Consider the following 12,100-nt stretch of genomic DNA (forward strand, 5'->3'; position numbering starts at 1 on the left):
TAGTGATAGCCTTAATTCATTCCCAATATTCCTAATTTGTGTCTCCTCTTTATTTCTTTATCAGTCTTTGTTAGTCAATTACCAATTTTTGCAATGTTTACCAGTTTCTTTGCTCACCACTTCTTCCTGCATCCTGTGGCAGGCACTGCTGGCTGCCTTCCCAGTACTCTTTCTACCCTTCTTCCTTTCTCATGGAACCTCAAATTCAGTCATGGTGGCAATGTGCCCAGCTTAAAATACCCTTACTCCCCACACATCTGCAGTTAGGGTTGGAACCCACACAGTAATGGCTGATGAGATGTGAAGGCAAGCAAGGGGGACTGAGCTTGAAGCCATGGTTTCTTCAGCTGGCCTTGCCCTCTGCCCTTCCCCCTCCTGCCTGCAGCTTGAACCCAGGGGTGCAAAGGCTCCTGGGGAGCCAAGGACGGCAGCTGAGGACACACAAGGGACTCATGTCCCTGGTGACCTCAAGGAGCCACTGTACCACCTTAGACGTAACGTAACAACAAAGCCCTGAAGAGCCTGTATATAAGCGTCTGCCAGATGCAGTCCTGATTCCCATATCCATCTCCCTGCCCCCACCCCGCTCTTGCTACAGAGCATCCTTTAGCCATTCTTTCAGCGAAGATCAGTGCATATTAAACTGTGTCATAAGCGTAAAGTATCTATCTTGCCCTTATCACTTAGGATAATTGATCAGACTTACATCTGTTTCTTCAACACTTAGGAAAAATTTGTCTCTAGTATCTACTCTTGATGAAAAGTAGAACTCATTTATTAGCAGGCAATCTGTGTTTTTTTTTTTCTCCCATGTAGTTTATAGGATTTTTTTCTCCTTACCCTCAATGTTCTAGTCTAGACCATTAGATGTTCTAATCTATACCGTGCAGATGTGGACACTCAAAAAAATTCTACTTCACACTTACCGAGTAATTTAGTCTGTGAATCCTGGAAATTTCTCTCTTTAAAAAAGTATGTGTGCAAAGTATAGCAAATATACCCCAAAAGTGTGTAAAATGAATGGATAGAGGATAAAATGAATTCCCATCACTGAAGTCGGGAAAAAGAGCACTATGACTGTCTGAGGGCCCCCAGCTCGGTGTTGAGGATCACCACCTCGCTCTTCTGCACGGACTTCACCACCCACGAGTATTCCGCTGTCAGAACCATGACTCATTATCATCTCTGTGTTTTACTGTGTATGTGTGTTAATACAAACACTTCTATTAGTGTTCCTGTCCCTGGCTCCTGCTATTCCAGTGCTCTCGGACACTGATAGTGGAATTGCTGGGACTCAGGCTGTGCACGTGTTCAACTTTTCCAAAGCGTAAGTCTTACCATCCGGCACCCCCATAGGCGGCAGGTAGGAGGCCCGCCGCTCCGCTGCACACAGGAGGGTGTGGCTAGTAACCCTCCTGTCTGAAGGTCTCCCTTGTCTGGCATCACCTCAGCTTCCTTCTGCTGACCTTGAGCTTGACAGAGCTCTTCTAATCCCTTCACTTTCAACCTCTCTGTTTCAAGGATTTGGGTTTAGGTTTCTTTTACAAAAAGGCATCAGACTGTATGACTGAAAAATTGTGCTGTACACCAGAAACTGACACAACATTGTAAACTGACTATAACGCAATTAAAAAAAAAAAAAGGCATCAGACTGAGTTAAAAAAAAAAAGTGGTCTAGTACATTAACAGTAATTAATGATATATTTAGATTTGTTTACTTGTCCCACCTTTTTTCTTTGCTATCTTTTGGATTTTTTTTTCCACTCCAGTTATTTTCCCCTCAATTATTTTGGAAAGGCTGCATTCTGTTTCTGTTCTTTCAGTTATCCTAGAAATGTCGGCCTGCTTGTACACCGGAGTCTTTTCTCTCTTCCTCAGTGAGCTTCGTAGAGGGCTGTAATTCCAATCTCCTCTCTCCTCCAGATTTACACACTATTGTCATGTATTCTAAGTAGCCCTAGTTTTCCTTTTAATCTACAATACATTTTTGTTTCATAAGGTCAATGCCTATTTAAATCTACACTTTCTTTCTCTTCAATCCCGCCTATATCTCAGATTTTCCATCTGGGATTGTGTCCCTTTAGTCTAAAAACACCCATTAAAATTTTTTAAGGAGAATGCTTATTTCTTTTTTTAAAAATAGCTTTATTGAGATATAATATATCATACAATTTGCCCATCTAAGTGTACAATTCAGTGGCTTTTAGTAGATTCACTGAACTAGACTTGCAACCATCACCACAATCCACATTAGAATACTTTCATTATCCCAAAATAGATTTTCTTTTAGTGTGAGTCTGCTGGTGACAAAATTACTAGTTTTGTCTGTCTAAAAATATCTTGCATTTGTAAGATATTTTCTCTGGGTACAGAATTTCAAGTTGACAACTATGCTTCGTCCAGTTAACACTGATATCAGAAGGTACCATTCCAGTTAACACCGGCTGTGGCTGAGACATCTGCAGCAGGCTTGCTCCTTGAAAGTTACTGTATCTTTTCTAATTTTATGATCTCTTCTTGGTCTTTTTGTTCTGCCAATTTATTACCATGTACCCAGATATGTAGTGGTTTTCAATTATGTCCACAAATTATTAGATACATCTCCCCTCCAGAGGTGGAACCTAATTCTTCTCTCCTTGAGTGTGGGCTAGATGGAGTGACTTGCTTCTAACAAATAGATGGTGGCAGAATATCACTTCCAAGAGCAGGTCATAAAAAGCCCCTAAGCTTCCTCCTGTGTTCTCAATTGGATTGTTCATTCTGGGGAAAGCCAGCTGCCACCACATGGGAACACTTGAGCAAGGCTTATGGAGAGGTCCACGCAGCAAGGACTTGTGTGTGCAGGATGCTTCTATAAGCACTCCTGTGAGCCCTGGAAGTGGAAGCCCATCCTGGAAGTAGATCCTTCCCCCTCAGTCGAGCCTCCTGATGCCTGCTGCCCTGGAGGACATCTTGACTACAATCTCAAAGAGACCCAAGCTAGAACTACTCAGCTAAGGCACTCCTGAATTCCTGACCCCTAGAAAGTGTCGGATAATAATGATTTATTGTTTTAAGGAGTTTAGGGCATAATTTGTATTCAGCAATGAATAATTAATACAAGTGAAAATATTTGACTCAAACTTGCTTACTGAGGTGTAATAAACATTCAAAAAAGTGCACAAATGATATGTGCACAGCTCAATGAATATTCATAAAGAGAATCTGAATTATGATCACCACTCAGCAAGAGACAGAACATCTGAGTGCAGATTTCTCTTGGTTGCTCTGCTTGAGATTTGCTGACCTTGAATCTGTGGACTTGATGATTTTGAAAAGTTCACTGTCATTCAAAAATAAAATTTACCTCTGCCCCATTCTTGCCATTTCTCTTCCCCGAGAACCCCAACCACAAGCTCGATCTTCTCAACCTATCCTCGTTCTCTCTCAGCTTCTTGTTCTATGTTCCTGATCTGTTCATTTTGCTGGCTGCATTCTGGATGACCTCTTCAGATCTAGCTTCCTATTCACAAATTGTCTCTTTAGCCCTAATTCACAGATGCAAGGTTTTAAACTGCTATAATAATTTCTCTAGAACATCCCTTTCGTTCTTTTGCAAATCTATTCCTATTTTCAAGCCTTTCTTTTAGTTATTAGATCATTTTTAAACATTTAAATTGTCTGACTGATAATTCTAGCATCTGACATCTTTCAAGTCTAATGTCACCATGTTCTTTCTGATGCCCTTTGCTCTGAGTGTTCTGTTGCCTAGTTCATCTGGTGAACTTTTTCATAAGTTGCTCATCTTTCTTAGAACTTTATTGGTGGGGATTCTCTGAGGACTGAGATGAATATTCATTCAGGTAGGATCTACATTGTCTTCCATCAAGTGTCTGAAACCACCACATTCTGGGACCACTCTAAATCTTGGCCTGAGATTTCTTGTGTACAAACCCACATGAGGGCCTGCTCAGCTCTCAGGGGAGACTTTGTTCCACTCCAGTAAGTGGCAAGGTTTGATTTCCTTCTGGGATGCCAGGAGAGCAGATTTTAGTTTGCAGCGAGTGCTGCCCTTTGGGTCCCCAGGCATTGAGGGCCCCCCCAAACCAATGCTTAATTTCACCTGGTTTGTCAAATACCTTCAGGGCAAAGGTCAGGCTTCAGCATTCTGCTGCTTCTCTTACCTTTTCGCCTGAGTATTCCTTACTTTCTTGCCAGATTATTGATGCATATATAAAGGATTTGTCAATATTTATTTACCTAGTTTTTTTAGCTGCTTGTAAAGGGAGGATCAGTTTAGGCAACTGGCCCCCCATGATGCCAGAAACAGAAGCGGTCAGCCACGCCTGCTTCAAGCACCTTCTTTCTCTGGCTTTCTTTTCCCAAACTCCTTTCAGCTAAAGGACAGTCAAGATTTTCAATCTACCTTCTATCTCCCCTTCCTTCTCTCTCTCTGCCACCTTTTGGATCTTCAGCTTCACTTCCAATTTGTTAATCCCTTCTTTAACTGTAAGTTATCATTTGCTTTTCTGGGGAGTTTCTTATTTTAATAAACATTCTTTATTTCCAAGATTTCTAATCAGTTCCTTCTTACAGAGTCCCTGTTCTTGAGCTGTGGGGGTCAGTCCCTCTTTGATCTCTCTGCTGATAAAACAAATGCTCATTTTAAAGCCGTTAGGATGTTACCATTTCACTTTCTTTGAGTAGAAATTCTCCTGCTTGTTGGGTTGTTGGCCACTCTTTAAGGCACTAGATTTTCTCACGTATTCTGTAATTTTTGTTTGAGTGCCCATCACAGATGATAGTTTTTGCTTTTCTCTCTCCCTGCAGGGCTGTTTTTCTACATGGCACACAGGGTTGTAAATGCAGAAGCAAACCTTTCGTTAGCTCTCTGGGTTCTCATACTGTGGGGACAGCCTTACTTAAGCCCCAGCGCTGGCGCTGTGCAGGAGCCCAGCTGCCAGTCACAGCTGTCTGAGTCCTGTCCTGCCACAGACAAGCACCCTGCTTCCAACTGCAATCCCAGGAGGTGGGAGCATCTTTTCATCCTTTATTCCTAAGAAAGGAAGCCCAGCTCTAGAGCCCAGCTATGCAGAGGGAGTCCGGCTCCAGTCCCGACACTGGGGCATGTCTGATCCCCACCCCTTGCGGGAATCAGTCCTGCCCTCATTCCACTGCCTACCACAGCAGCAAGCCACCTACCACTTCAGTTCACTCACAGCTTCAAGTTTCTGTTCCCTTCCTAAGAACTGCTTTCTTAGAGGAGTTATTAGAGCGTAATTTTAAGTTAAAGCATTTACTTTATTGTGAGTATGATGATCTCTGTGTGCACACACTCACTCCACTTCTGTGACCCGAGTCCTCAGTACCGTCCTCCAGAGCTGGGCCATTAAATTCCATTCCTAGAACTTAGCACAGAGGGAGGAACACACTGGGATGATTCAGGCCAGGGGCAGGAGGCCCAAGGGGAAATCTGAAGGAAACTAAAGAGTGTTATCATTTTGGAGGAGGTGAAATTTTAATTTGCCACAGGTACCTGGAGTCAGAGTTGTGGGCAGTCGGTCACTCTGGAGAGTTAGCTTCACAGAGGAGGCTCATGGTCCCAAAGCCAGGACCCTGGGGGGCCCGGCCTAAACACCAGCCTACAACACCCTAGTCTCTGGCAGAACGGGCCCCCCTTCCCCATACAGGGGCCCCATCCCAGGGAAGCCACCGTCCAGCTCTGACTGGTGAGGTGGGGAGAGGGGCTGCCGGGGCTGGGTGGGGTGAGGGAGAACCACGCCAGGGGCCTCGAGTCTGTAGCGGCTTGGAGCTGAGCTGCCACAGCACTGCCCACCCGCTTCATGGGCCCCGTCTCTTCCTTCTCTCTCTCTCACTGTGAGGCGGTCCACAGAGGACCAGGGTGGGAGCCTCTCCAAGCTGCCCCACAGACTAACAAGGGCTCGGCCTGTGGGAGGTCTTAAAAGAACCCTCCCAGACACTGTCTCGGCCACCTGAGGGTTTTGAGATAATCACCACTGACCAAGGATTGAGCCACGATTAGGCATGAGCCTTCCCCATCCCTCCAGACTCAAATGCTCAGCCCAACACAGAGCTTACTCATATTAAACATCATCTCTGTCACAGCAAAAAAAAAAAAAAAGTGACAATGAACATATGTACGTTCATGTATAACTGAAAAATTGTGCTCTACACTGGAATTTGACACAACATTGTAAAATGACTATAACTCAATAAAAAAAAGTTAAAAAAAATAAAACAAACAAACAAACAAAAACATCACCTCTATATCCCAAACCCAGAGTACTCCAAGGACCTAGAAATATTTGGTAGGTTTCTGCCACACACAGATCAGCTTGTTTCTTTTTCCAGATATTAAAAAAAAGTTCAAAATATATACATATATACAGATACAGCAAGCTGATAGGGTTGCTGCTGGCCCTGCCCCTACTCAGCATGGTGGGGACCACTCAGGAGACAAGGAGCCGACCTCACCCCATCGGTGAGGGCAGGGAGTCATTATTCTAAAGCCAAACTGAAGGTGATGGCAAGCCCAGCCCCAACCCTTGCCCAAGACCATCTGCCTACAGAACAGGACTGATAGACGGGTGAGGGGACAGGGCATGCCTTAGTCGGAGTCACAGGCCTCTTGTTCAGTGGTGGTGTCCACTGCAGACGCCAGGCTGTCCTCCTGGCCTTTCAGCCTCTCACCTGGATGGATGGCAGACAGGAGGAATGGAGAAGAGCCACATGCTTGGGCCACCACCCAGATGCAGGGATCCCGCCTTGCCAAGCCCCACACTTACGGATCAGCTCGGCAATGGCCCTCTGGGTCCGCTTTTCTAGCTTCTCCAGCTTCTTGGCTACATCTCTCTTGAGGTCCCTGGAGCAAGGAGATTGGAGAAGTCAAGAGGCTGAAGGCTGGTATGGCCTTGGGGCCCTCCCCTCCCACAGCCCCTCTGGCATTAGGTTATCACACTTGGGTGCCTGACGCCAGGATAAGCCTCTCTCTCCCTTTCTGCATCCTCCAAAACCCAGCATCAGCCATGCTTCCCAGTCCTAGTGAGGCAAGGACTAGCACCATGGACCCAGGCAACATAGGGTACTAAGTCAAAGTGAGCAGGGTAGATGGTTTCTCAGGGTCCTCTCTTGGTCTGTCCCCCTCGGTAACTATCAGGGAGTGACTTGCCCTTGTCCACTGTGGGTCCTGCTCCTCCTCTGGCCACATGTTCACCACCAGATGCTTCCAGAAGTACACACATAGCCTCTCCCTGGCTCTAGGTTTCCCAGACACATGCCCTATGCTTTGTTTCATCAAATTAGAACAACTTCAGCTGATGCCTGATACAAAATGGCAAGTGAGAGGGAACTGGCCAGTACTTCTGGCCCAAGGTAAAGTGAATGCACAGCTCTCTCTCAGCCTAGGCACAGGGGCAGCAGGAAGGATGAGCTATTTCACAGAAGATGGAACGGAGGCCAAAGGGCAACAGGCTAGCTGGTGGTAGAATTGGGGCAGAAACCTACATCTGCCCTTCCTACCATCTTGCCTCCACCCTATGTCTCTCTGAGGGTAAAGGTCCGCCTTGTTCAGAGGGCAAAGCCCTCTGAGGTGGGACGGGCCCTCATCCTTTCAGAAGGGACTTTTGGAGGGGACTATTGAGACCCTTCTACCTGAGCCCCTCCCTCCCTCCACACCCTCAGGTCATTCCCCATCAAGTTCCTCTCATTCTCCACTTCTGTCCTTCTCAGCACTTATTTCAGACAGTAGCTATATGTCTATACCGCCCACCTCCTGCTGTGAGAGTGGGAAAGCCAGCCTGAGTCCCACGTTTGGCACCAAGGGTGCCGTAGTCAGGCTGTGTTGGCCCTACACCAGCCACACTCACCAATCAGGCTTCCGTGGTGCAAGGTTGGCCAGGTCCTGGGTAAGGAGGAGACACAAGTCAGGGCTGGAGAGGCCTAGCGCCAGGGGAAGTAGAAGACAGGGAAAGGAGGAAGGAAAATGGGAGAAAGGAAAGGAGGAAGGAGAGGGTGAGGGGAAGCAGGGAGGTGGAAAGGGAATAAAGAAGTGAAGAGAAGGAAGGGAAGGAGAAAAGGATCCACAGGAGCAGAGGCAGGACGGGGCCACCCCCAGGCACTCACAACTTCCTCAATGATGGGCTCTGGCTTGGCAGCCTCCAGCTGCTCCTTCACCTTCTCTTCCACTAGAGGGCGCAAGACAACAACGGAGGCCTGTCAGAAAGGAGCCACCACTCTCCCTGATCCCACAAACTGCAGCTATAGGACAGGGTAAGAGGGTGAAGGCAGGTCCCCAGGAAAACCTGGGCTTTCTTGCCTGAGCCTCTCACTGTCCAGAGGCAAAGACCCTGCAAAGGCAGCTCTGGAGGAAGGGCTTGGGTTTCCCAGGATGAAGGCAAGCCAGGGGCAAAGGAGGGCCAGCAGGAGGGAGCCAGCTGGGGTACACGGAGCCCAGATCTCCAGCCAGGAAGCACGGATGCTACTCTCAGCCCATCTCCCCAGCTGGGAAATGAGACAGCTACCTGGATATATCCAAAGTGTAGTCTAGGGAAGGGCCCTGAGGTCTGGCTTTTCCCTTACCCTCCAGGGGCTCCTGGGCTCTGAGGACGTCCTCTGGGCTCCGGGTCAGGGCACAGGTGACTTTTCTTCCCATCCCACTCTTAGATGAGTGCTCCCAAGACCAAGGGGACGACCGTCTAGAGAAGGCCTGCCCTTGTGCCCCTCTGGCTCCACCCAGCTGTCGGCAACACAATGGGCCTCTGGGTGGTCTGACCAGGAGGGTCCTACCCCTGTGGGGACAGATGCCAGGAGCATGAACAGCAAATCTGGGCTCCATGGGCCTCCTCCAATCCTCATCACAGTTGCCCTACATTGCCTCAGTCCCTGCTGCCCTGCCTCACTTCCCTCTAGGAACAAGTGCTGACCCTGAGGCATGGGACCAGCTCCCTGTCCCTGTCCTCTGTCTTGCCTTCTGCCCCCAACATGCCACTGCCCCCACCACGGTGAGACCCAAACCTTGAAGCAAATCACCTGGGACACATGTGAATCTCAGGGTTAAAGGAGAGGGGGGAGCAGACTGGGGTGTGGCTGAGTGGACAACACTTTACTCTCTTAGAAGATAAATGTATTTTTATTAATTTATTACTCATATAATCAAAAATTGATAAAAACAAAGAATAAAAACAGGGCTGGAGCCAGAGAGGTGCATGATAACAAGCACCCCAGCATCTCCAGCACGGATGGCTGTGGATAGGCCGCAGCTGGTCAGATGCTCCTGGTGGCTGTGCTGCTCCCCACACTACGGTGAGACTGCTGGGCAGCCCCTGGGCCCGGCCCTCATCCCATCAGCGAAAACACCTCTCCCCATCCTCCGTGCTCTGGCACTGCCACATCTCGAGCCAGGTGGGCATTTGCCTGCCCAATGCTCTCCAAGGACCGAGATGGTCAGCCCTTCTTCACGGTCTCTCACTCTGACCCTCCAAGGGCCCAAAGGACCCAGCAGCCTGCCCCTGCTGTCCAAGAGCCCCAGGGCCACTTCCACTTCTCAGAGAGGTCCTCTGAGGGGATGTCCCTGGAAGGCCTCCACGGCAGGGTATGAGCAGGGCAGAGCGGGGCACAGCGGGCCCAGAAGCCGCTGCAGTTCCCTGGCCGCTTCTGCTTGTGCATCTGCCATGAGACAGTGATGGAAGGTCTTGGAGGCCCAACTTCCAGTGCTGGCACTGCCAGTTATTCTCCAAGAGGGGGCAACACCTGCCAAGGTGGAGGCAACCAGCAGCGCCAGGGAGCAAAGGCGAAGATGCAGCCCACTTACCCGCGACTGGTTTGGCCTGGGGCACCCTCCTCCTCTTCAGGTCCTCATCCTCTGGGACATAGTTCCGCAGCCTGAGTTCCCTAAAGAGCAGAGAGGACAAGCAGAGAGGGAGTAAAGTGTGTGACACAGTCCCATTCACCTCATTTCAGGTCAGAACGTGATAAAGCCACACAAGCTGGTTACTTCCCGACTTTCCTCTGGTCTCTCTGGAGATGACTGGTGAAGGGGGATGGCATGGGAACAGAGGCACCATTGGGAGAATCCCCCCAACCCCAGCCTCAGCACCCTCATCTGCCAATTAGCAGCTGGCCTGGGTGCTCTCCCAAAGCCCCGCCTGCACTACAGGTTCTCACCAGAGCTGGGGCCAGGAATGCCCAGGGAGCATTCACTGGATGTCTGTCCTGGATTCCTCCATTTGACAGTTAACGGAACTGAGGGTCAGAGTGACTGCACCATTTTTATAAGGTCACACAGCAGCGGTTGCAGCAACTGACACAAGGCAAGGTGTGACACCAAGCCAGGGCTCCTGGGCTGAGTTACTCCTAAAAGAGAAAACCAGCAGTCGCCCACTGGTTCCCCAAGCCCTGCGCCCTCCTCAGAGCCTTGGTGTCCTGGAGCCTCAGCTACTGGTGGCAAGGGTCTGGGTATGCTGGGAGTGGCCGGCAAGGGCTGAGGAAACAGGCATGGTGGTGTGCAAGGCTGGGAAAGCCACAATCCACCTGGACAGCCATAAGAACTTCACACGCCCCGCCCCTGCAAGAGGGCTTTAAAATCTGCCAGGGCAGACCCCACGGCCTCTGTGAAAGGGGAGTGGCCACGAGGAGCCCGAATCGCACACTGGGATAGACCAGCGACCGTGGTGTTATTTTCCTCTTATCGCAGTCTCCCCAGGCAGGGCTCACAGGGGCTCCCTGGCTCAACAGCTCATCAAACCCTGCTTCCGACACACAGAAGCCTGCCTGCAGGAGGGGCCCCTGGCTCACTCCATGGAGTGGCAAAGAGAGCTCCTGGGGGCTGCTGCTTAATAAAGGCAAGTCAAAGACACTGGGACAGACCATCTAGGCCCTGAGGGAGGCAGAAGCACCCCCCTACCAATCTGTCGGCCAGGTGGGACTGGGGTGTGGATCCTCCTCCCTCCCCACTGCCTCTTCTGAGCCCTTTCAGGACTGCTGGTCCCTCAGAAGTCCTGGGAACACTTTCCCAACAGGGTGCCTCCTGCAGTCTGTCATCTACTGAGCCTTCTGTCTATGTCAGGGAAAAGTGTGGCTGACTTCCCCAGCACCTGGGCAGGCACACTTTCTCAGAAGTAAGGCAGCAGGTGTCTGTGGCCACACAGCTAACAAGTGGCAGTGGTCTGAACTTGGGGGCTTTCTGATAACAAATCAGTCCCCTATTGGCCAGCTCCACCTGCTGCCCCCCTGCCCTCTGCCAGGGCCAAAGGCCTACAGCCCTGGGGCTAGGCTAAAGCTGTGTGCAGGGCAGTCCCAGTATGGCATGTGTGGAGGGAGCCTGCTGCCCACTCCCAGGGTCTGCCTCCTCTAAGAAGCAGGGACACCACCCTGTCACCCATTCCCTAATGCTTGCCTCAGGCCTAGGGGTAAATGTCAGGTTATTGAGGCACCAGGAGAGAAAGTGGGGCATGATCGGTGCACTAACTTTCATTTATAACAGGGTGGGGAGAAAAGCGGAAGAGAAACTGGGTGTGGGAAGAAAACTGCAGGGATTAGTGAGAGGAAAAAAAACCGTCACACTCAGAAACTGGCACTAAAAGAAATCAGAAGAAAGAAGACCAGTGGGAGCTGTACCCAGAGCTCACAGCATCAGCAACAAGCACCCACACCTCAGCACCCACTGCTGCCTAGGCTTCAGATCAACCAGAGGGAGGGAGGACACAGCAGGAGACAGGGAGGGGCCAGAAGCAACAGGAAAGGGCAGCATGGGCTGGTGGGCGAGCCGCACAGCACCCACCTCGGCAGCCCCGCTGCCCACTGCCCCAATCCCCGCTAGAGCTGAGCACTGGTCAAGAAGCCAGGAGCACCTGGGGCCCAGTCACCGTGGGACTGCCCCTCTCTGGGCCCCGGATTCACATCTGGAAACAAGGAGGCTATGCTGGGTGTGTCCAGCTCTGTCAAGCTAGGTTCAAGCCCTCCCCTGATCCACTCTGCGGGGGCTACTGAAGAGACTGATCCTCACTAACGCCCAATTAACTTCTCTTCCCACTCCACCCCTATTACTGCCAAATGGCTAGTCTCTGGAGAGGTCACGGTGCACTGGGTTCTGCTGGGGGGCCTG

The 12,100-nt window shown here is 50.0% G+C and overlaps 1 protein-coding gene across 3 annotated transcripts in view; it reads right to left on the reverse strand.

Moving 5' to 3' along the window:
- Window positions 1-5,259: 5,259 nt before the first annotated feature.
- Window positions 5,260-12,100, reverse strand: part of CCDC12 (coiled-coil domain containing 12) — a 44,813-nt gene continuing 37,972 nt past the window's right edge. The window contains exons 3-8 of one of the 3 annotated variants that reach the window (XM_031686670.2): window positions 9,809-9,888; window positions 8,122-8,183; window positions 7,866-7,900; window positions 6,786-6,862; window positions 6,607-6,690; window positions 5,260-5,381 (exon numbers count right to left, since the gene is read on the reverse strand). In XM_031686670.2, coding sequence (XP_031542530.1) covers window positions 6,608-6,690; window positions 6,786-6,862; window positions 7,866-7,900; window positions 8,122-8,183; window positions 9,809-9,888 — 337 coding nt within the window. In that variant the 3' untranslated portion in view covers window positions 5,260-5,381; window position 6,607. Of the gene's footprint in view, window positions 6,691-6,785; window positions 6,863-7,865; window positions 7,901-8,121; window positions 8,184-9,808; window positions 9,889-12,100 lie in introns of all 3 variants that reach the window. The other 2 variants (XM_031686669.2, XM_031686668.2) reach the window with 2 other exon arrangements.

Source organism: Vicugna pacos, chromosome 17 (assembly GCF_048564905.1).
Source record: "Vicugna pacos chromosome 17, VicPac4, whole genome shotgun sequence".
Taxonomy (NCBI): domain Eukaryota; kingdom Metazoa; phylum Chordata; class Mammalia; order Artiodactyla; family Camelidae; genus Vicugna; species Vicugna pacos.